Here is a 26039-nt window from a genome sequence, read left to right on the forward strand (position 1 = left end):
ACGATCAAAAAGTAACTCGTTAAATGTGAAGAAAAAATTATTTATTTATATTATATTATGTATTATGTATTGATACTCGCAAAAAAATCAGTTAGTTTATTCATTTATTATATAATTATAAGTTATAACTAACTAATACGTTTTCCTTAGGTATTGTAAATGTCTTGAACGCAATTGGTATATGAAAAGGCCATTTTCAACGCAATTGGTAAACTGCTGTCAATATAACATCTAATATATTTTGCTGTGTAGTATAAAAACATATCCATGTATAATAAGTACTAAGTGTTTCACTTTATTGAATAAAATGTACGTGAAGAAGTTTATACCACTGCACTGATCACAAATTAATCATCTGTTACAGTTAAAACCCGAAATCCGTCGAAACTAGTTTTAACTAGTCAAAACTAGTTTCCACAAATCCCTTTAGTCATTTCTGGTTTTAACTAGTTAAAACTAGAATTTACTAAGACCTATAAAATATATTGGTGAAAACTAGAATTATCTAGTTAAAATCCTTAATTTTTATATTGATAGGTTAAACTAGTTTTAACTAGGGAAAAGTAGAAATATAAGTACACATTAGAATAATTATTATAGGAATTTATTATATTATTTATTTAGTATAGAATAATATTATATTGTATTTAAACTCGTACTACATAAAACTCACGCGACCACAGACGATCTATAAATATTGCTCGATAATTGTTTGACCGGTCGACTATCAAATCAATTAAGATAACTAGTCGTCCAACACTTAGATACGATATAACTTCGACAGATTATACCTACAATAATATTAATAATAATACGATATTGATCTGAAGGTCAGCTTATATCGTCGGCTGTGTTTCGCCAGTGCGATTGTGTTCGTCGTAGTCGTTGTACCTACGTGTTTTTGTCGTGAATTGCCCGTTCTAAGTTGTTTTTTCGCTCTTGTTGACATTCGCCGGTTTTGAAAATTGTCCTAACGTCACTGTATACTTTGGTATCATGTTGGAAACTGAAAGAGAAATGAGTACCCGAGAACGGTTTTTTAAGAAGCTTATGGAATCGGTGGAAGGAAAAAAAGACAATCATTATAATATCATTATTAAAGATGCTTATGATTCGCTTCTAAAAGAGGTTGAGGATGCGATATCAGCCACTAAAAAAACCTCTGCTCAATATAGAAGGATCAAGCGATTCAATGTTTTGGAATTTGGCGATACAAAAAAGCTGGTAACCCGCGGAGAGCCAGTCAAATATTATTTGCCGATGGAAGACATTTTTGATGTCATTGATTTGTCACATATCGCTGTAGGGCATGGAGGGAGAGATCGTCTGAAGGTTGAAACTTCAAGAAAGTACGCCAACATTACCACTGACATGATAAATATTTTTTTGTCTCTCTGTGAAACGTGCCAGAAAAAGAAAAAACTAGGAAAGAAAGGACTCGTTTCGAAACCAATTTTGCACACTGAATTAAATAGTAGATGTCAAATAGATTTGATAGACATGCAGTCACAACCTGATGCACAGTTTAAGTTTATACTTAATTATCAAGATCATCTGACAAAATTCGTTCTGCTCCGCCCCTTGCAGACCAAGCGTGCAGAAGAAGTTGCAAGCCATTTATTAGACATTTTTTTAACATTTGGTGCTCCGGTTCTTCTTCATTCAGACAATGGGAGAGAATTTGTTAACAGTGTGATTACAGAGCTGACAGGGCTATGGCCAGAGTTAAAAATCGTGCACGGGAAACCTAGGCATTCACAAAGCCAAGGCTCCGTAGAGCGAGCCAACCAAGACGTGGAACGAATGCTCGCTTCTTGGATGACAGACAATAAATCCACTAATTGGTCTATCGGATTAAAGTTCGTACAATTTATGAAAAATAGAGCACACCACGCCGGGATAAATATGACGCCCTATAAAGCAATGTTTGGGGTTGATCCAAGAGTGGGGCTCGTAACCTCTAACCTCCCCAATGATTTGATTGCTACTATAAACGTCGAGGATGAACTGGAAAATCTTATATGTACTGAAACTGGAAGTGAAAATAAGATTGAGCAGGAAGCTGCAGGTAAACATTTTTATTATTTTTTTAGACATTAATATTTTAGACATTTATTTATCGACATTATATTGCGGTTAAAATGCATTTTTTATTTACATATTTTATAATTTAAAAACCATAAACATTTTTCGATAACTTTTAAATTATTTTTCAGTTAGAAAAATTGTAAAAAAAATCAACTTTCATAGTTAAGTATAAATAGCTCATACTGTAACCAACAAATCTAATAAATACATAAACACGGTTTATTTCTTTGATATGTTTCAGATACCTCTTTTATAGGTGCAATTAGAAAAGAAGCTCATGAAAATTTGGAAAAACAGGCAGCCCGAATGATGACTCGATCAGAAAAAAAATTTCCCGCCGTTGATGTTGGTGTCAACGTAGTAATCCGCATTCCAGATGTTGACAAAGGCAAAACAGATCATCCTAATCTCATCGGAGTGGTGTTAGAAAAAACAGAGCACGATCTATACAGAATCGGAAGTAAGGATGGAATTCTAGAAAAACTTTATTGTAGGTACGTCCATTATCACATTTTCATACACCAAATAAAATATAATTAGTAAATAGTTACTAATCAGTAAAAATTGTTTCAGATCTGAATTTATAACATGCGAAGAAAAATTCATCACAGAGAATCAAGTTCCAAACAATCATATTTCCCTCCGTGCAGCCGCAACAAAAGCATCGACGGGGTCGGGGCAAGGCTTTGTAAGATGCACATGTAAAACGTCCTGCGGAACAAATCGCTGTTTATGTAGAAAAAATAAAATACTATGCAATTCTAAATGCCACAATAGTTTGTCCTGTCAAAATAAATAATATAATAAATTCCTATAATAATTATTCTAATGTGTACTTATATTTCTACTTTTCCCTAGTTAAAACTAGTTTAACCTATCAATATAAAAATTAAGGATTTTAACTAGATAATTCTAGTTTTCACCAATATATTTTATAGGTCTTAGTAAATTCTAGTTTTAACTAGTTAAAACCAGAAATGACTAAAGGGATTTGTGGAAACTAGTTTTGACTAGTTAAAACTAGTTTCGACGGATTTCGGGTTTTAACTGTAACATATAAATATATTTAGTAAGTATTTAGGAATCGACTATTTTCAACCATAAATAAGTATTACAAAGCATATAAAATAAAAATAAATAAATAGAGCTAGTTCTCTTCAGTCATTTTGATTGTCAGTAATGACTATACGTGGTAAACAAAATAGGTTAAGGTTATCTCAAAGTTGTATTACTTATTTTTGAATCTTGCACAAGGTGAGAAAATTATTGATTTTAGTTTTTCAGTGAAGAGAACTTTTTTGCACGTCAACTTATATTTTTCTATCTTTAGAAACTATTGTCCTAAATTATTTTTATTTTATTTTATTTTTATTTATTTACGTTAATATAAATTGTATGTGACAATTTGAAGTACACTCGATGGAAATAATTATCTGATATTCAAATATCCAATATTTTTTATAAATATTATTTAAAATTTAATTATTTAGATAATATTGGTAGGTACAGTGAAACCTCCCCTAACAAACACCTCTAAATAGCGGTAGTTTTTTTAGGAACAAACTTTCTATACAAACTGAACCCTTTGAACAGCAGTTACCTCCGAATAGCTGACAAAATTTCAGTCACCGAGGGTATCCGGGATTAAGAGGTTTCAATACACTAAAGTAAATTGAAATCTCAAGACACCAGAAGATGGTGGAACGCAATAATCTTCGATACTTTGATACTGAGAATTCTAAGTATATAAAATACTATTGAGGAACAATAAAATATATTTTCGTGTGAAGAAAATTTCCAGGAAATTAATTTTTCTTCTTGTTACTTACTAACTTACCTAGCTATACACTTTCAATACTTATCGAGATTCAAGTGAAATTTTAGTACACCACTTCAATTTGACGACTTATTTATATCATGTCACACTGCTTAAACTGCCTTATTTAGAACAACAAACTAAAAAAGTTAATTTTTTATTAATCATAAATATTTTATAAGGGAGGTAGGTACCTACTATTAGATCAGTATTATAGTATGTTGAGAGTGCTTTTACAATATTTATGCAATGATAATTATCATATAAATATATGTATTTTATGATGTATTCAGAACAAATACTTTCAAACGAAATAAGCAAGCAGTAAGTAACTTTAAAGATAGGAAATCGAACACAAGGTATAGTAGAAGAACTATTATTTTTCGAAATTCTCAAATATTTGTTTTTAGTTGCGAAAGGCAGCAAATTAAAACTCAGTAAATACGAACAATCAGTCGTTTTAAGTATAATCTAGATAACTTTTTAGTAATAGTTAATAGTAAACCCCTAAACCTCTTTGGCTTTAAAAACCAATTATTTATAATTATTCATTATACTAATAGTATAACAATTTAAACACACTCGCTCATGTGACCCACTAGTTTCCTGTATCACTTTTTTCAATTAATAAAAATGCTGTTCAGAATGAATATAAATATAAATTAAAATTATATATAGTATAAATTATAAAATTAATATTGATACATAATAAAATTAGCTTAAACTTTAGAAATAGCCTGCAATGACAAGAATTGGTTGTGCTATAATAATTATTACTCATTAGTCATATACATTTGTATTAGAAGTATTTTTTAATAAATATCACATGTCGTGTCCACTAATATTTAGCAATAACATAAATATAAATTATAATTTACTGGGTGGTATAATAGGTACATAATATACTACATCAATGAATAACCAACAGTGGATATTGGGGCATGACAGTCCCACCATGGGCGGTGTCGTTATCATTATTTTGTAATGATTTTTTTTAATGTAATTATACTAATACCTAATGAATGTTCAAGTCCGTGTATAACTAATAAGTCTTTGTATATTGTAACTAACTTCATTAATGGCACATCCCTAAATAACATTCTAGTTGTATAATATGAAGTGTTTATCAATCAAATATAACATTTATAATGTACGTAAAATATTATATCATATTATACGTAATTCAGTTCGATGGTTTTCAATAAATAATGTATTTATGTGTGCTTTTATATTTTTTATTTAAAAGGGTTCTATTATCATCATTCTAAAAATGTAACAACTAACAGTATTTGTTTTATTTTATCGATATCGAAAACGTTCACGTGCGTGTAGTATAATTTTAGTTTAAAAGCGGAATAAGGTATTTTTTTAGATTTTTCAATGGTATACGTTTTTTTTATACGCTCAAAAACTATCATGCAACGTCTTAATGGTTTAAGAATTGAACATAATATGTTATATACTAAATGAAATTGGTAATTTTTTCTTAATTGCTCGTTTATTTTCCAGAGAATTACAATAGAGTGACGATATAAATTGGTAAACCGAGATCCGGAGAGAACTATTTTACGCATTTAAAGATTTATCGTTTCTATCAAATTTAAAGACACACCCACCCAGTCACCAGCTCGTTCAACCGCATTACATAATTATGACCGTTGCAGTAGGTGTAATTATATACCATACTACCATTCCGACAATTTAACACGTAAATAATATATCAACGCTGACGAATTCGAAGGATGGCAAAAATTATTATGTTGATATTTTATATTATACTATACAAACGAGTGTACAAAAAAAAATTTAACAGTCCAGTTTAAGACTATAATAATATATTATTATTACAATGACGGTGCTTCTCACTTTGTAGTCCACCTGCAGTGGTGGTCGATCATAGTAATGCGACATCGGACTGTCGCCATCGTCGTCGTCTTCGCACGAACATATGACGTATACACCACGGTCCCGTAAGAAAAAAAAACGATAGTAATATTATTGTATATTGTGCGTGTGCGCTAGGTAAGTACGATATTTTTTTACTACAGCGAATGATTGATAGATGATTAAAATCACGTTGTACAATGGTTTAGTATAAATTTAGTACATAATATACATAATATATAGGTAAGCGAAAGTCGTGATTGCCTAGCCAAGTCTCGAGTGAAATGTGTGACGCGCGATAAGGATCACCAAAGAGGGCGCGTTACCTATTGTTACAATTTTTTATATTTTGACGCGTCCGATTTTGAAACTTTTGTGTTTTTAATTCCTATCAGACGTCGCGGTTGAGATCGCTTGACAGTCCTATCACGTTTCCGCGAGGAATTTCGATGACGATCGTTGACGGTGTGCGCGCGTGTCTTTAATAATATGTAGGTACCAATAAGTTACCCACAAAGCGATATTATTACAACATGCAGACGAGGTTGTTTATTTTTGGGACTCGATTTTCAGTCCGGCCGAGAACGACCGCGAGTGAGTAAGACACAACGACTACGAAATGTAAATTTTTGTATATCTTTCGATATCGGCTATAACGATGATATTTTATTGCCACGGCGCGTTTCCGTCCTCGCGACACCCGGCGACGACGCGTGCGATTCCGACCGAGTCACGTTGACCACTGCCGCCTTCGCAGCATTCGCCTCTCCGTAACTTCCCCGGCGGCCAAACGGCGCACTTGTTGAACGCCGCCTGCAGTGTACTAAGTTCGTCGCGACCGCGTGTGTTACAACGCGTGCTACACGAAAATAATAATAACATAAATAATAATATATTATCATTATTTTTATCGCGGCAAAACCATAACCATGGTCAGCAGACAATTCCCGAAAACGGATAGCCTTCCGAACGACGCACGCCGTTTCTGGTCCCGTGACTAACATAAACACACGCGAGTCAGATTTAGAGTAAATATTATAAACTCTAAGCTCACCGCCAAATCGGACATGTTTAAACTACTTTAAAGTTATGGCAGTTCTCTCGATCTATCAAAATTACTTAGAATAAAATGTATGGTTATTATACATGCATTATGGTACTATATCTTCTGCTCAATATATTATATTATTCATGGTATATATTGTATTGTTGAGTTATTCGATATAGTTATAATACAGTCGAGTCACGATAACTCAAACCAATCACTTGGCTATAAATTGAAAGAAATGAAGTTTAAACGAGAACAAAGTAATGAATTATATCAAAGCATTTCGATTAATATGATAGTAGATTTTAAATTTAATAATATTTAAAAAAATAAGATAAAAACAAAGCACTAGCGCAAACCAAGCATAAATTGCCAGTCATATAGCTGAGGGAATTAATTGTTGTGGTCCGTTGGACGTCCTCTATCGAGAGGTTTCGCCGTGTTGTGGTCTTATCGAACGAAATGTCATAGCGGCGACAGCGTGTCCCTTCAGAGTTTTAGACGCAAAAGTGCATTCGCCAAAAGTCATCCGATGACCTTTCGACGTTCGCATATTAATATAATTACTATCATAACAACGATATCACGCATCCGCGGGTCGAGTTGTGTTTGATTGTTTGTTTGTGTGTTTGTTTTATCAAAACAACGAACTATGTAGGTTTATTTTATTGTATTTTAGAGGGTGGACTATATTATACAATATAATAATATACCTATATAAGTATATTTACTCAAAAAACTTCTATAGTATAATACAATTATTGTATATTATATACAACTATACCTTAACGATATATTTTTGTATTCGTCTAAAACTGCATAGGAATCGTTTTCAAAATTATTATTATGTGCCACCGTTAAAAAATCGATAAGCGCATTTATTTCCCCCGAGTGTGAAAATCTATGTATATAATATTGAATATGCGCTCAACGACATTTAAAGTTTTGATTGTTGAAATAATCATTAGTTTTCTACGTTGAAGAAAATAAACAACAATAACATTATATTCATAATATATTAAAAATATTTTATTTACATATAGCTTTAGAAAGGGCAAATATCGTTGCCAAATTCGAATTCATCCTCAAACATGCGCTATCTATAAAATACCTATCAGTTGACTCCATGTAAATTTTGAAAATAATTTGACTCTTTTTGAGCTGTTTACGGACATTGTCAGTTTTAAATTTTTTTAGTTTTTTTTCTATAAATATCAATAAAATTTTATTTGTTGGGTAAAAAAACGTAAAAATTTAATGCAAGGCTCCTGATATATTGTTACAATAGCAGTTGAAAAATATTAAAAATACATAGGTACAATTTTTTTTTTATAAGCATTTAAAGTTCAAATTTTGACAAAATGTATCAAATTCAAAGTTTAATAATTTTTTTGTAGTTAAAAATGTATAAAATGTTCAACTTTTATAGCTAAGGATTGAAAATTGAAAACAAGGCTCCACGTAAATAGGTTATATATAAATTACTTTATTCACAGTAATATCATCAAATATACTTGTTAATATCATAGGCTTACTGACCGTTTTCGCTCAGAATCGTTTTTCTTATAAAATGATATGTTATCATTGAATTCAAATTTAACACCATACATTACAGTGACCCTCTTGTAATCTACTGTACAGCAGAGCGACATCCAATTACCCACCTTTTTTCTATTATTGTTCTATGATCGTATCTATGATCTATCAACAATCGTAACTATGTACTGGTAACTACAGGATTAACAGACACAACGGTAATATAAGGAGTACTAAAAATTTAAACCTATGTTTAGAAACCTAATATATCTACTTAGCATAGTATAGGCTGACAGACTGTTTACGCTCAGAATCGTTTTCCACTTAGGTACAATGATTTATCATTGAATTCAAATTTAACACATCCATTACAGTGACTTACTCAATGACGAGGTACACTCAACAACAAGCGAAACGCCTGATCGCCCATTTTTAGATATCGATCGGATCGTGAATGTATTTATTTTACAATGATGTGTTACAAAGTTACTAATTTTTACGTAGTTTCAACCGAATTGGAAAAATATTGAAAAATACGAGAAGGTGTTTCGTGTATTATTATTTTAATAACAAATCGTCTATAATATTCCGATTTTAGTGGTACAATCACTTTACAAATTGAAAATGTATAAACGTACACGACATTATTGGGATTAAAATAAAATTGCACGTGTGCAAATGATAAAAAATAAAAGCCATTAGAAAATTTGATAATGCATGCGGATGAAAATTTAAATATTATTCGAAGGTTACTGGTTAGAATATATAATAATCATTCGGTGACTCGGCGCGGCGCAGTGGCTGAAATCAATCATAAGAGTAAGCTGGCACTAGTTCTCGGATGGGTGACCATCCGGGTTCGTTGTGCGCAAAAACCTTGTCACGTATACACGTGTTCCTAACCGACCGTACCAACAGTCCCAACCCTACCAACCTTACAGGCTAATGACCTCAGTCGTCGAAGCCTTATAATCTAATAAAAAAAAATAAATAATCATTCGATACCAATGTATCATTTTATACAGACTGTAAAATATAATTAAAAACACAAAATAATTATGTGCACGCAATAATTGAGACATTTTTTTGAAGTTTAAGTGAAACTGTGCAGCAGACATGCAGTCGAATCGTTTGCGAAAAATACTCGTGTAATAATTATAATCGCGCACTGTGACATAAAAATAATTAAAATATGGTCCTGAAAATGGCACGGTAATATAAATGCATCAATGACGAAAGTTATCGAATAGGTACATTATATTATGAAATTATAATTATATTATGTATGAAAAATCTGTTGAATAACACTTGAAAACACTGTTTAATTATTTGTGTATACAGACGTACAGTGGCGCCCAACCCTATTACGAGGTGTAGCGGTCGCTACACATTTAAAATAAGGAGTGGGTAGGTATAATAACATAAAATAATTAACTTGAAATATGTTCGTTATTAATCACAGATTATATTGGTTGATACCTTAATATTTACTAATATTGTCAATTAAAATATGATAATATGTAAAAATAATAACATTTTGAGTTTGTAAGGGGGCGGGTGGGTGGGTGAAATTATTTCTTGCTACACCTGAAAAATATATCTTGGGCGCCACTGCAGACGTACATTCTAACCAGGCTTCGGTTTCCTCACATGGCGTTACAACGTGATACGCGCCGGAAAATTGTTCGAACAGTAATGTGGTTGGAAAGCCGATAACCGCTGAAAACGGACTGCACATCTGCACGAACACGTTTTTCACCTAATACCAATCCAGCAATTTGAAATATGTTAATTGTTATCAAAAAGTAATCATCGAGCGGAGCGCCGGTTGTCGTTTGCGCATCGTCTGTGCCAAGATATCGAGTACATTGTTTGCGCATCAGCGGCCGATTATCATTTACACGTTGTCTGTTTACTTGCGCCTAATCGTCATAATATACAACATGTCGAACAATAGAAGGGTATATAGGTACAAAATAGTTTAAAATACTTTTAACACCAAATGCTGGTAGAAAATTAAATAACACTGTGATAATTCACATATAATAAAATATAATATACTTATATACCGCAGGATGATTTACCAAACATACTCACCTCATGTTTCCCTTTGATAATAAATGTTTTAAATTTTTGGAATTTTCAAATACATATATCTACTCAAAGACAATTTTTTCAAATTCTTGAATTTTTTTGTACTAGGTACTTAAGAAGTGTCATGTGGCGATACAAACTTTTGTTTTATAAACGAGAACCCCCTTTTTTTGCTGTACATTATTTAACTTATAATCGAATAATGCTCTTATGATACCTATATTATCATATAGGACAGCAGAACAAGTATCTATTTGTCAAATTTTAAAATTCAGTAAAAAGCACTAGGTATTTACAAAGATTGATTTGGAAAAAAATTAGAAGGGTCCCCTCAGTGGGTGTTGAATGAAAGAGCGTTTCACACATTCAAGGTTCTTCATAAGTTGCTGCTAGAGGAAATTAAAAAAAAAGTTGAACGTAAATCAACAATTTTTCTGAAGTTAAAATGTTGACAACAGTCATCAAAATCGCGAAAATTTGCAAATTAATTCTAGTTAGAAATTCATAAAAATGTTTTTATATATAAGTATATCTAAGATTTGAAATCTTTGTACAAGATTCCTCTTTAAGCTTTGAATTCAATGTTTATTCAGTGATAACAAAATATATGGTAGGTACAGTATATAATATATAATATATTATTATAATCAGTACAATTTAAATAAACATGGTATATAATATGATAATAACAAATCATTAAATAAAGGCATAAACATGGTATATAATATGACTATAACAACTCAATGGTATTATCAGTGGAACCAAAAATTTAAAAGCTGTAATATATAAATCACCCGCACTAGACGTGTTGAATATTAGAATTATGACATATTATAATATATCTAGGAGCTTCAATAAACACAGTGAATACAAAATGTTGTGTTACCACCGACACATACAAAACAATAATAATAAAACGTATCAGCGTATGACCTGAGGCGAGTTAAGTCGGTAGGCTTAATTGTCTTATTATTATTATTTTGTATACAATTTAGGCTTAATTTTGTATTATTATTATTATTATCATTAATTATACATTTCGTACCTGTTAACATTGAAATAGCCACAATACTGTTATAAGTTGCGATACGTCATGTTTATTTCCATAAAGACATGAACTATCTTGCGATCAATCATTTATGCCGGTCGTGAAGTAAATTATTTACGATGAAATGACGGGACACCTGATCTTACACTAAGTATATGTATATATATACTATAGTGACGGTGCCAGGGCGAAGAAATGTTTCCAAACACTGACGTGTAACTATAATAAAATATCATGCAAATCAAAATATGTCATACTTGAAAAGATTTCACGAAATGTGTTCGGAACATTATCGTGGTACAAGTTATGTTAGTTGGCGGTTCCAATAAAACGCAATATGTTCAAAATTTTGTTCAGCATATTAATCAGGCATTGAAGTTGTGAAGGCACTGATCAAATGAGCGCCTATACATATGTTCAATAAAGTAGTACCAACCATCATAATAATATAGAGTATAGACTTGCCAGATTTTATAATAATAAATTTCCCCTAAGGTTTTCAGCTTATAACGCTAGAAATTAGCACCTGAACATGTGGACTAGAAAACATTGTCAACTATAATAATAATGATCGGTATATCAATATTCTTGCACCTATCGTGTGATTTTTATTAATTTTGTGTAAAATAAAATATCTGATACACTTCTTAGGTATAGGCTCTTATTATTTTTAACGCGAAATTTCTTATTGTTTCCAACTTTGAATATTCACCATTTTGCGCACAGAATATTATGATTTAAAAAACTTTGAAACAACAATCAATCAAAAAATACTTTAATAACAAACGAACAATAACATGTAGGTAGGGATATAAAATTCTTAGAAATATCAATTTGGCTGTAAGCAACCGTTGCAAAATAAATTATGACTCGTCACTCAAAAAGTCAAAACTGAAAATTAATAATAGGATTTGTAGGAAAATAAGAATAAAACTACGGTGTATGTAACTCTGTAAACGTGAAAATATATCAACGAAAATTGGATGTTTCTTATGAAAAAATGAGAAGGAACAAAATAAGTGTAGTTTATCGTATTTTATAGGAACTTATGAGGAAGACGCTTAGGTACCTTATTTTATTTATATTTACTATTATGAGAATATTTCCATGTAGTATTTGCTATCATATTAAATTATTGATTTAAGTTAAATATTGATCTTTCGGTTTTTTTAAACACTATAACGTGCACATACCCACTAACCAGCATACTTCTGTGTTAAAAAACATAAGCGTTGTATATGAAGGCGTACATATAAAGATAAGAAAATTAGCTTAGGATGGCGTTAACCGGAAAACCCAGTTCCCTCAATACGGCTGTGGTTAAAATAAATCTTATAATAATCACAAGAATGTTTCATTTTTTTTTTTGGTTTAGTCGAATACTGATTGGTAATGATTATAATATTGTTTATTTTATACTAAAAATTGTTTGTTTACATCACCTATCTCTGGTAATAAACTTCTTAAAGGTACTGCGAATTTATGACTGTATTATGTTTATAAATTTAGGATTTAAGAACGCCGTAATATTTAGACAGCCTAAATAAATATTTAAAATGTCATGTAAAAAATATATGTTTTATCTTTAGAGTTTTAAACTTCTTTTTTTGTTATTGGAAAAACTTACAATATGTAATTCAAACACAATAAGTAAATAGGATAAAGTACATAATAATAATAAAGTGTTTTAAACTTCAATAATAATGTATACGTTATATTATTATTCACCTATTTACTTGTAATGGTATTTATATTGCTGTTATTATTACTGTTTAAGAAGATACTACCACCCGTAAATTGTAGTGTTAAACTGTTAAAATGAATGAATACTACATAATCTGTGATAGTTATAAAATGGCTAAATTTTCATGGAAAAATAGAGGAAAACATTAACTATGCTTAAGCGTGTCAATTTGTTGCTTTCCATTTTATATTCTGTCCGGGGCAATAATTGTAGAAATCTTAGTTTTTCCTTAATTTTTTGTTTTGACGCTTTTGAAAACTATTGAGAATTTTTTTATTTTGACCCCCTCCCCTCAAATTAACAACTAGATTCACATTCCTAACAAAAAGATGCTGTTGAAGAAAATCGATGTATTTTTACTAGTTTTCTCCTATAACTGTGAATTGTTGGTGGTTTTACAACGATTCCAAGATATTTTGGTATTATTATCAGTTAGACTCTAAGGGCCAGTTGTACCGTCTACGGTTAAACATCGATTACGCTTAATCAGCTGATAACAGAGATTTAGCCGGACAAATTCAGTCAATTAAATTCCGGTTAACTTTAATCGGAGATGGTACAACTGGCCCTAAGTCTTAAAGTAAACGAGTAATGCATTCTGTTGAACGTCACAAGGTTTCATTTGTCCGGTTAACGTCTTCTAAAAATACATTTAGTGCATATATAATATTATTTATTATTAAGTAGGTATAAATAGATATTCTTTTTCTTAAATATATTTTAACAACAATATGTATTCCGATTTCACTCATACGTTGTACTTGTATCCATAAAATCGATTTTACTTTAAAATATAAATACATGGTTTTTCATGCTAAATGAATGAATAGTGACTTTTACAAATATAAAACATATTACATAGGTAATAGGCATATTCGTTAAGTAATATACAATATATGACGGCATATCACCCTGCACGTCCAGTTCAGAGTTCAGACACTAAGAAATCCATTTTTTATCTGAAAGTAACCTTTTGTTTTACATTTTTATTTCTTACGACTTTTGATTATTGGAGTGAAATAATAATATGATAATTTAGAGATTACCACATCCGAAAAAACGTAATCATTAAAATAATGTTTTTAAACCTATGCAAACGCACCAAATAAATATTGTCTGCTCTATTGTAAGTGACAATATCTAACGAGCTGTTTATAGATCGCCAACAAACTTTAGAACAAATTGCACAAAGGGTTTTTCACTTGATAGAATTACCTATATTATAATGTTTGGATTCTAAAAACCATCAGACGAGTTCAAATACACACAGCAGTCAACAGTTATACAAAAAACAAAAGTTTAGAATTTTAATTTTTATAAGATAGAAACATATCTTGTAAAGTATTTTCTGCTCATCTATGCATAATTAATTATACTATACACGGTTTTCAAGTGTTATAAATAATTTTAAAAAATTCCAACTTTTAAGCCTCTAAACGTAAAGAAGGGCAGTAAAATGTTTATTAGTTATGTTAAAATGTAGGTATTAGGAAAATAAATATACATTTTTTCCAGACGTTATAATAGATTTGTAATTAAACAATATTAATTGTTGATTTAATTTTTTTAAACACGTAATAACATCAACCTCTATATTTAAGATATAATTAATACAATTAAAATTAAATATATTATATTGCTCTATAATATATTAAGGTAAATGGTTACCTTATTATAATAATTGGTAATCGGTATATAATCGTAGAAACAAAATATTTTGTACACCAAAACAAGCTTCAGCACTTGTTCCAAATATTATAGCCAAGATTAATTTATAATATCTTGATTTTGTAAATAATCTACCTAAATAATATAATATTACTTAAACAATTTTGAAACTTAAGTTACTAAAATTTATTATCAAAACATAATATTATTATTCCTTAATAAATATAGGTATTGTAATACTGTGGTAGTGTGGTACAAAAAAAATAAGATGTAATGATGTAGCTATATTGCCGATCCAACGCGCCGGGTTACAGTTTTTTTAAATTAATAAAAAAGGTAGGTATAATATAAGAATCATTGAACATTGCAGCATTATTTTCTTAACTAGCTATTTACTTTTAAAGTTGTGTATTGATTGCTATTGTTTATTGAAATTTAGTAAATAACAGTTTAATTTCCTTTGCAAACTTGTTCTCCCTATTTAATTATCTAATATTTTGTATAGGTACAATTAATAGTTACGATCAACATTACTGCGATTACTGCAGCATTGTCTCTTTATAAACGTAAATATTCTGTCTACAAGATTCCAATAGTAATATTTTCTATAATCATACTCATATTATTTCACGAACTTTTAACTTGGATTTCACAAACCTATATGTGTACGGGGTACGCGTTATAATAATACATAAATACAATAAACGATACGTTAGTCATCACTCTTCAACAATAATATTCCATGTTTGTTTAAACTTATAATTCTATAAACGTCATGACGTATGCATAATATACAACGCATTGTACGACTATTTTATCAAAGTTTAACTTAGATATTACAAATGTATCCACCTACTTTATATTATACAAGTACGTTATAATGTGTAAAATAAATTCTAAAAAAAACACCAGTATAACGGCCGTAGAAGCGAATGAATAACTTTGCGTCACTACAAGAAACTTGTGAAAAAGAAACGCCACATGATGGGTGTATTGCCTTGATGCACCGCTCTAAGTTCACATGCAATGGCAAACGCTTTTCGTCAGACTGGATAAAGTAGCGTAGCTCTAGTATAATCGAGGGGGGGGGGGCTATTTAAATACTATATTATTTTATTACTTGTATATGCTACAAACCATGATTAAAACATCATCAATAAAAAAATCCAAAGGGGGGGGGGCATCTATATGGTTCGTAAATAATAAATATAATACCATATCCATTACAAATACTATACATATTATTATAATATCGATAATATAATACGTACAAAACTCGTTTCGCTGGAATTTCACCGCACTGCACCTAACCTATAATCAGATCATAGATGTACTTAGGGCGGCTTATGCCAAGGTATATGTACATTTTGACAACGTATATAAGTTATATTATGCTTTAACATTCTAGGTATTATACAATACCTACACTGCGTAGATGTAGTTACTCTAAATTAATGTAGGTGTATATTTAATGATTAACTTGACAGAAAAGTAAGGAATTATATTATTGGGTATATAATATGTATGTATAATATATAACACGAGTTCTCCGAAATTTGAGATATATATATATATATATTATATATACACTGTAAAAAAATAAGCTATTTATCTTTATTCTATATTATGTACTACAGTCTACAGTCCATATTTCATACCCCATAGGTTAGGTCATGGATATTATAGTAAATTAAAAAAAAACTTTTATCTACGAATGTTTATATAACGGCTGGTTAAATGTATTCTCTATAATTTTCCTTTCAATCTTTCCGATTGGAAGTCAAATGGAATGCTCTCGTGGAAATATGAGATGACTATAATGTATAAGTAGTAGGACTACGTGTAAGATTAGGGATAGTTATGACTAAAGTTCACAAACTCGTGTAAAAAGTATAGATAACAATAAAAAGCTATTGGGAAAATATTTTTAAAAGTGAATCGTTGATACACTGGTTCGCATATACAACATCGTTGGTCTATAACTGTTAGGAATTTATGTTGGCATTTAAAAATTCTCAAACACCATTAAAAAGGTTCGAGCTCATATATTTGCTTGGTCGTTGTCTAGTATTTGGGCTAGTCTTAAACTTGAAAGTGATACAGTGCGTGTTAATCGGTTTTCAATATCCTTATTAAATAAGACCGGGCCGTAACAGCTAGTAATATATTATATTTATATTTATATACTGCTTTGTAATTTATTATAATATAAAATAATGATAATTAGTACCTATATGGATGCGAGAATGCCACATAACATAACTTATATCCTTAACCAAAACAGTAACGTAGCCTGCAGGGGGATTTTGGTCTTTGGGTGTACCCCTCTTCCATTGATATACTTGTTTAATACACAGTTTGTTTAGTATAAATTCACTCTAACGGCTCAATACCATTTATTTGTTATATGTGAATTATATTTATTTATAAACCAATAATATTACACATCGCAAATCTTACAAAAATGAATTTTAGATTATTTTTATTTTTCCTTATTATTAATAATTTTTAGTTTTCCTTATAATATAATATGACGTGCTTATTTGTATATATTTTATGATCCAAGATATATTATTTTTACTCATTCTTAAGCGTTAGCTGTATTTTTTTTCATTCGCTTTCATACAAATTCTGCCAGCGGTTTCAGATGATAACGAAAGCGGCATCTGTCATCGTCGTTGTTTTAAAATCTTCAACGCAAACATTGGCAAGAGCCATCGCGCATTTTCATCGTCAGTTGGCGCTACCGTATAAGGTTTTTATTTTTATTAAATTATTGTATTCGAAGGCGGCAAACACAATTATTATCTATTCAATTTTTTATGAATCATAAATGTCGATGTTTATAAGTTTATACTGTTTTTACAGAAAACTGACTGAGAAAACAGAGTACACAAAGTTTTACGTTTGCATTATGTGATAAATATAATATCGTAGTTAATAAATAATAATATTTATATTTATATTTTAAACCCTGTAATGGTAATATGTTATCAATTTTATTTTTAAAGACATTTAATTTATTATTATTTATTGAGTATCAATGTTATTTTTCACCTACCTATTTAATGTTTTATGATTCAAAAACTCCAAAATCGTGATGTTTATAGATCATGTAATACTATATTGTATATAAATTTTGATACGTCTCGCAGGTATCGATACCTACCCGACACGTCGGAACAGTTCCGAGCAGTGCTGGTATGATATTCGAGATCACTCGACGACCGCGCGATGCAGCATCCTCACGATTCATAAATTATTGTCAACTGGTATTACTGTTCAATATGTTATAAAATATATAATCAATTTATAATATCACATTGTATCGTGTACGATATTAGTAGAAAGATGAGACGCGAGCGCTTGGAAATACAATTTCTTAAAATAATTCACCTAAACGTTATTTATTTATTAGATATTATGAGCACTATCAAAGATGAGGATAAGGTCCGAAAAAACTATAAAAGAAATGCCTTTTCAACGAGAAAATCACAGATACGTGAAGTTAACGGAAAAATTCGAGCACTAATTTCCGCTATGATACCATTATTTAGTGCTCAATTAGTGCTATTCTACAGAAGTGTTTTCGAAATTAGTAAAAAGTTACAAAGTGGCTTACCTTTCTCCGCTAACTTTGGGTAGCTGGTTCAACATCAGTACCAAAATCCGCCATAATTTAGTGATGAATTAATGCTAGTCATTGGTACCATTAACAAAATTAAATAAATTACCTTAAAATTTATTATTATAGGGATTCAATTGCGTAACCGATAGGGAATAATGTTTCAATTTTTGACATTTTTAACATCATTATATCGATTATAAACTAACAATAATACATAAACTAAATAGTAAATTGTAAATACCAAACTTACCAAGCACGCACTGTGCCAGTTTGTATATTTAACTATTTAATAATTGCTTGTTAATTAGATTCAAGGATCAAGTAGTTCAGTTGATCAAAAATATACATCTATAATTTATTATATTTATTAAAATATTGGAAAATATTAGACAATAGGCATAAATTAATTTCATAATAGATAAAAATATTATATTATTAAATAGTAAACTTTGAAAAAAAAATGGGTGAAAAATGTCCGTATCAAAAATATATCAGGGGGGGATGTCCGCGATTCAAACGAATTATGTACTTGGAATGTTTGATGTCCGAGGGCATCCAAAAAAACCATGCACTTTCCTTTGAACTCAGGATTTTTCTGGTTGCTTGACATTGCAGCTATATGTCAAAATATACATGTCGTATACATAATTAGGTATTATCTAACATTCTGGAAGATCTTTCTCGCCATCAATATTGACTTGACACTTCATTGATACATATCATTAAACTACACAGTCACCAAAGCTGGGCAGTAACTAGTTAAAAAGTTAAAAGTTAAGTTAATAGTTACAATTTTTTGTTAACTTTTAAGTGTTTTAACTTAACTAGTTAAAAAAAAAATAGAATGTAGAAAATAAAATAGTTAGTAACTAAGTTATTTCTTTTTATAAAAAATTGTAACTTAACTTAGTTATATTGTTAAGATTAAAGTTATTTACAAAAATGTTCTTATTATGATTTATGAACTGTATAATATTATTTGCATTGATATTTCTGAGAACCGCCAGGATTAATTAAGTAATTTTGTCATTTTGAACACTTCTATTAGTTCTTATAGTTTGATTGCTAATTTTAATAAACTGATGAGATTAGGACTGTAAAAATATTTTTGAAGTAACATTTTAATATTTTATATTTTAATGTGAACTGTAAAAATTTTCTTTTTTATATCAATGCTTTAAACATTTTCCTTCAAATTCAAAAAAGAAACATTTAGATTAGACAACATTTAAAACTGAAAATAATTATTAATTTCACAAGTTTGCTTTATAGCGGAACTAGCAGCAGTAGATTAATTTATATTTTTCGAGTAAAATATGATTAAATAAGTACTATGTTATACTATATTCTATTCTATATTTCTATTGTATTTTAATGGAAACAAATGGAAAAAAATCATATTTCAAGATTCAACTACTATTTAAATGTTTTTAATAAATAAAAACTAATATTTAAATTATACTGCAAATATATAATTTTAATCTGTATGTAAGGTATAGCTATAACAATAATCTAAAACAGCTGTATAATATATAAAATAATATAGTCTGTGCATTTGTTATTTATTTGTTTTACTTTGTACCAAAACTAGTTATTTTCCTACGATGAGATAAAAAAAACGTTTATGAGTAGGTAAGTTAAAGGTATTTAAAAAACAAAGTAACTTAACTTAGTTATTATTTTCATTAAAATTTTTAACTTAACTTAGTAACTCAAATTCAGTAACTTTTTAAAACTAACTATAACTTAGCTTAGTTATTTTTTATTTTAGGATAACTTAACTTTAACTAGTTAAAAAAATTTGTTAACTTGCCCATCTTTGACAGTCACACACTCGCATCGATAAACCAAATGGGTAAAAACAATAAAATATATTATAATTGAAAATCCAACTGTAAATACTTCATCGTGTGCGGCGTGCAGATCATCACATTTGCTTATAACTAAACTCAGTCAGAATATTAACATTTAACATTTCTAATCAAAATGGAGGCACTTAGAGGCGTTAGTGAGATTGCACTAAACAAGTATATTAATATTTAAATAGAAATCAAGGGAATGAACCTAGGTTTTGTCGTAGTATTGAGATAACATTTTTCTATACAAAGTGGCAAGCAGCATAACATTAATTGCTAGTTTATAATAATTAATAGTATAATGATAACCGAGATTTAATCTAGACTAAAAAGAAGATGCTGTGGTACATAGTCTGTTCTAAAGACTATAGTACGCTATCCAGGAAAACAAAACTATGTAAATGATAAATAAAATGCGCTGTTCTATGTATGGTGCTCATGTAGTTCTAAATGTTTTTTTTAACGACAATTTAAAAACGTTATGTCTTAGAATTATTGTAAAATCATAAAATAGTCAGTTTATACTATTTATAGAGGAGAACTTTATCTGTGTTGAGTCTTTTTAAATTTTCAATAAATCAATCAACTAATTTATAATAATTTATTGAAAAATACAAAAGAAAACCTTAACTTTATAAATGTACAGAAAATAATTATTTGATCAAACAAAATCAAGCCATAATTAGCATAGATAATAATCTCCTCTATTTATCCATGAACATTTTGTCATTTTATTACGACTACTACAACTACAATATTTCATATTCATTCACATAAACAATGTTTTCACACTACAAATTACAGGTAGGTATTGTCCTCTTAATTGAGCACAATAAATAGAAATTCTAAATAAATAATTTTATAATTTTTTATGTTATGTTTAAATAACTAAGTTTAATTTATTAACCAGTTGTAAGTTTATAGTTAACGTATAGGTCATAGTACAGTCATAAAAAATTGAATGTACAAAATAATATTCACATTTAAAAAAAATAACTGATAAGTGTTTATCTATTAAATGTATATGTATTTACAGATATTCAATAGAGAAATACAAAATTATGTATACATAAATTATGTATACATAACATACAATTATATATTAATGTTTGATTATTTGTTAACAAATGGATAAGGATCGACTATGTTTATATTATGCTGAAAATTACAATACACATACTATATACACCATGTATACTAATTTTATTCCATACAGAATAACAATTTTATAAAAGAAAAAATAATACAATTCAAATATTAAAATAAAAATATAATATGAGTACTCTACAATTTTTAAACTTACATAATGTAAAAACATTGTTACAGTTGTGATTAAACAGATGGTGAATATTAGGTTGATGATCAATCAATCTTGACAGTAGTGTAAATTTTGCGCACAAAAGCATGAGCACCAATGTAACCCACAGTACCACACATGATTCCTAAAGCAATGCTGAATAATGCCATGTAACCAAAATAGAATGCAGTTTGAAAAAGTCCATACATTCTGAAATATTAAATACAGGTGTTAAGAGGGTTTTACAACACACATTTAACTATAATATTTATTTTTAAATTAATATTAAGATAAAACCACAGTAAGGAAATTAGTTGTCCTTATTCTACATACCACAGAAGGTATTAAAAACCACTTTTTGTATATTACTGATTATGATAATATGGTACAAATCATAGACTAACAAATACTAATCTTAGTTCATGGTTGAAATGAATATACCATAACTTATTTTAAACATTATTATGAACAACATTCACCATGTAATACTGGAAACTTAATTTTTATATTTTAAAAATCTGGAATATTTTCAAAAGTGTCATCTATGGGTGGCTTATTTAATCAAATTATTCATGTATTCTTTTTTATATAGCTCATAGTATCTACTGGTACAAATAGTGTATTTATAATAAGAAATGAAAAAAAAAATTAAAAATAACAATACAAAAGTTAACCTCAAACTCCTAAGTTTTGATATATTTAGTTCAACGTTATCTGAAGTAGATAATAATACAACTAAGAGCAGATTTTTAATATATCAAATATAATTTTAAAAATGAGTAGTGTAATGAGACATTTTATGTCTTAAGACCACTGAAATCAATGTTCTTTTAATAGCAATAAGTTGCGATTTTATTAAAAAAATTAACCTATACATTATATAAAAAATGAGCCTTCAGATTATAACTTTTTTCTATGTTGGCTTTATAGTATAATTTAAACCATTGTGGCTTATCTTAAATATGTATTATAAGGTTTTAAGTAATAATGTGCTTATAAATAAGATATAACTTACTTTGTTTTAAACATAAAGTAATAAAATGAATACAGATAAACGTAAAATGCAGTTGATGCTGCTGCTGCAAAACTTGTCCATTGCCTGCAATGAGAATAAACAATTTGTAACTATGATCAAAATAATAATTTGTAATACAAACTTACCATCTATAATCTTCAGCATTAAGTAGAAAGTAAGTACATACAATTGTGACACAAACAGTTACCACCATAAGTATCAAAACAACTAGCAGCATAAATCCATAAACATAATATATTTTGTATGCCCAAAATGAAGTAAATATAAAATACCTAAAAATTAGATATTCCAAAATGTAGCTTAATATCATATGAATACTATTATTATATATTTTAACATACATTTCAATAAATATTGATCCAAAGGGCAGTATTCCACCAAGCATTGTGATTATTAAAGGTTCCATAAACCATTTTTTCTCTGGTATAGGTCTTGGTACAGCATTTACTCTACAAGGGTAATCTGGCTGCCCAGACAAATTTCGACCCAGCAAAGTTCCAACCAATGTAAGAGGTAATATCACAAAAACGCATATACAAGCTACTGCGACCTAAAAATCATTGTTATTTATTAGTAAAATAATTCAAAATATGTAATATTCATTACTTACCATTGAACCAAATGGAATGGCACGAGATGCATGATAATAGATTGCAATAAAATTAATAAGGAATGCCATGCCACAAACAAGTGAAGGTAATAAAAATGCAGATAACAACATCTGTCTGATCCAAATACGTCCACCCATCTTAGCATATAAGGCTCCACCAAAATAACCATTAATAGGGGAAGTTACAGCATATACAAATATTGATGTACCCAATAATGAACCTCGTCTAATCAACAAAAATCAATAATTTAAAAATTAAAAATTAAATGTATAAAAGAATATTATGTTTTTACTCTGTATATAAATCTCCAATTATTGTAAATGTTATAACTACGAGAGTGACTAGAGTGATATGGTGACCACATCCAATAATGGCAGAGAAAAGCATAGGATAAGATGCCGGACGGAAAACATCGCCATGAACTTGCTTCCATCCATATTCGTCACCCAAATCCTTGTCCTATTATTTCAAATGTTAAAATATGTAAGTTAAATTAATAATATATTATTAAATACCATAGCATCAACTTCTTCGTCTTGACTGTAACGAGCATAATCTTTTCGCACGGTTCGCAATAAAATCATAGATACTAATCCAACTAAAAATATAACCATCATAAAACTGTTGAAAATACTAAACCAATGTATCTGAAATAAAGTATGCATCAAATTAATTATAGATTATATTTACAAGAAATAATTTGTACATAATTGTTATTATTATTGACTTACTCTGTGTTGGAAGAATTTAGGATCCAAATATTTATTGAAACGATCTTTATAAATAATAGGAGATGATTTCCAATTCATTTCATAAGTAAATTCAATATTAGTATTTACTTTAAGTTCAACTTTAGTCTCTGATGTCAAATTTACATCAACAATATGATGATCATTAAAGCCAATATCAAATTTTTTGTGTGTCCATATATAATATTTGTTATTAGTTTCATCTAATTCTCCAACAATCCCTAAGTTCCAATTACATAAATTTAATAAAATCAAAGTAACAGTAAAAGTTTATATAGGTACTCTGTTCCACAAGAGAAGGAACTCGTTTCACGATATAACTGACGGCGTTTAATGACCTGAGTCTCTATTTCCCTTAATCAAACATAGTTTTTAATTGAAGTGCTATACAACATTGCTGCCCGGAATGTTTGAGTGAAAGAAATAGTGCTCTAGGTCGTGAAATGCCATCAGTTATATTGCGGAACGAGTTTCTTATCTCATAGAACGAAGTATATAAGTATAATTTACCCCAAATCGGAAGATCGTCAATATACATTTGATACCAGTAGTGATTTCGTACGGCATATATAAATGCTTTTAATTTGTTATCATCCAAGTTTACTTGACAGAATGGTACTTTAGATATGTCCTCTATTAAAATGACAAAAATGAATAAATTAATTGGGAACTATTGGATTTAAAAACTATGAGTACCTTTAAAATGCATTTCCAGTCCACTGTGTATAAGTTCAACACCCTGTAAAGCTTCCCCAAGTGTTTCATGATAATGACTAATTGAATCTTTAGGGCCCGCACAAAATGGCAAACTAAAGTATGTATATGTTTCTTGTCGATTATGATATGGACCGACAGTGTTCATCCACAATACCACCTCCTCATTATTTTTATACTGAAATATAATATTATAAAGTTAACTACCTAAATAAAACTTTTTTACTTAGGTATAAATTATTAATTGACCTATTTTAAAGATGAGTTAATTCTATTTTAGATTTTGTAGTTCCAGATAATGAGGTATTATTCCAGAATATGTAAATAAACATCATCAATTAATTCAAACATCTCATTGCACACTCATAAAAATTGACTCATAGTCAGCCACATCACCAAATCACTAGGTGTATCCATCCACCACATCAATACACACAATATATAACAATATTAACTAAACACTGAATTATAGAAGTAACGAGAGACTATCCATAAATAATACAATTATTCGTACCAAATGATTGTGTTCGTCGCCATTAACGAGACACGTCAAGTGTAGGACCAAAAACGAGACGAAAACTTTGAGATAATCCATCGCAAACCGTTTGGTGTTCATCTCAGTGGATCATCTTTGTTACACCTTAAATGAATGAGTTCATAATGTCGTACTTTGTATATATTAAAAAAACTAATATTGTTAAACTTATTACATCGGCCAATAAAAAACAATAAAACTACTGCCGTTTCGGAACGTCAAATACTTTTGCTAACGTTCAGATTATTTATTATTTAATATTTTTTATCTCGTTCCCCGACCGACTGAATGTTATTGATGATACGTCTTCGTTGAACATGATGATAACAACATGTACTGTGATTCGTCGTTCAATAATACAACTCTGGAAACATAAAATTAACCTTAGCTTAAAAAAAAATCAGCCCAAGGAGTCATTATTGTATGAAGTTACCGCGGTTGCGGTTAGTTCTGAATATGGACGCGCGTTACTTCGCGCGTACTAATATAATGCTAATAACTACTATATATAATTATAATTAAGTAGTAGCTTACTTGTCTTTTTACTAATACTATTGTAATATAGTACCTATAGGGCATAAGCGATAGGGTACCAATATTATTAGTAATTAATAATTTATTATTGTTACCTACTTGCTTGAGTGCTAGACAACTGCCGCGGGCAGAGTATACTATTGACTAATTTAC

The 26039-nt window shown here is 29.4% G+C and overlaps 3 protein-coding genes across 3 annotated transcripts in view; 1 reads left to right on the forward strand and 2 right to left on the reverse strand.

Annotated features, from left to right (window-relative positions):
- LOC132951578 (uncharacterized) overlaps window positions 1-6447 on the reverse strand; it is a 153101-nt gene extending 146654 nt beyond the window's left edge. The window contains exon 1 of the mRNA XM_061023351.1: window positions 5771-6447. Coding sequence (XP_060879334.1) covers window positions 5771-5815 — 45 coding nt within the window. The 5' untranslated portion in view covers window positions 5816-6447. The remainder of the gene's footprint in view (window positions 1-5770) is intronic.
- On the forward strand, window positions 387-3122 carry LOC132952226 (KRAB-A domain-containing protein 2-like). Its single transcript, XM_061024445.1, has 3 exons — window positions 387-2068; window positions 2330-2582; window positions 2662-3122. The coding sequence occupies exons 1-3, from the start codon at window positions 997-999 to the stop codon at window positions 2885-2887; spliced, it is 1551 nt and encodes a 516-aa protein (XP_060880428.1). The 5' UTR covers window positions 387-996; the 3' UTR covers window positions 2888-3122.
- Window positions 6448-20997: 14550 nt separating the features above from the next.
- LOC132952701 (transmembrane 9 superfamily member 3) lies at window positions 20998-25636 on the reverse strand. Its single transcript, XM_061025088.1, has 11 exons — window positions 25332-25636; window positions 24800-24995; window positions 24614-24736; window positions 24086-24324; window positions 23870-24001; window positions 23647-23813; window positions 23354-23579; window positions 23085-23293; window positions 22869-23015; window positions 22723-22806; window positions 20998-21917 (listed from the first exon to the last, which is right to left on the reverse strand). The coding sequence occupies exons 1-11, from the start codon at window positions 25431-25433 to the stop codon at window positions 21773-21775; spliced, it is 1770 nt and encodes a 589-aa protein (XP_060881071.1). The 5' UTR covers window positions 25434-25636; the 3' UTR covers window positions 20998-21772.
- Between the last annotated feature and the right edge of the window lie 403 nt (window positions 25637-26039).

Source organism: Metopolophium dirhodum, chromosome 9 (assembly GCF_019925205.1).
Source record: "Metopolophium dirhodum isolate CAU chromosome 9, ASM1992520v1, whole genome shotgun sequence".
Lineage (NCBI taxonomy): Eukaryota > Metazoa > Arthropoda > Insecta > Hemiptera > Aphididae > Metopolophium > Metopolophium dirhodum.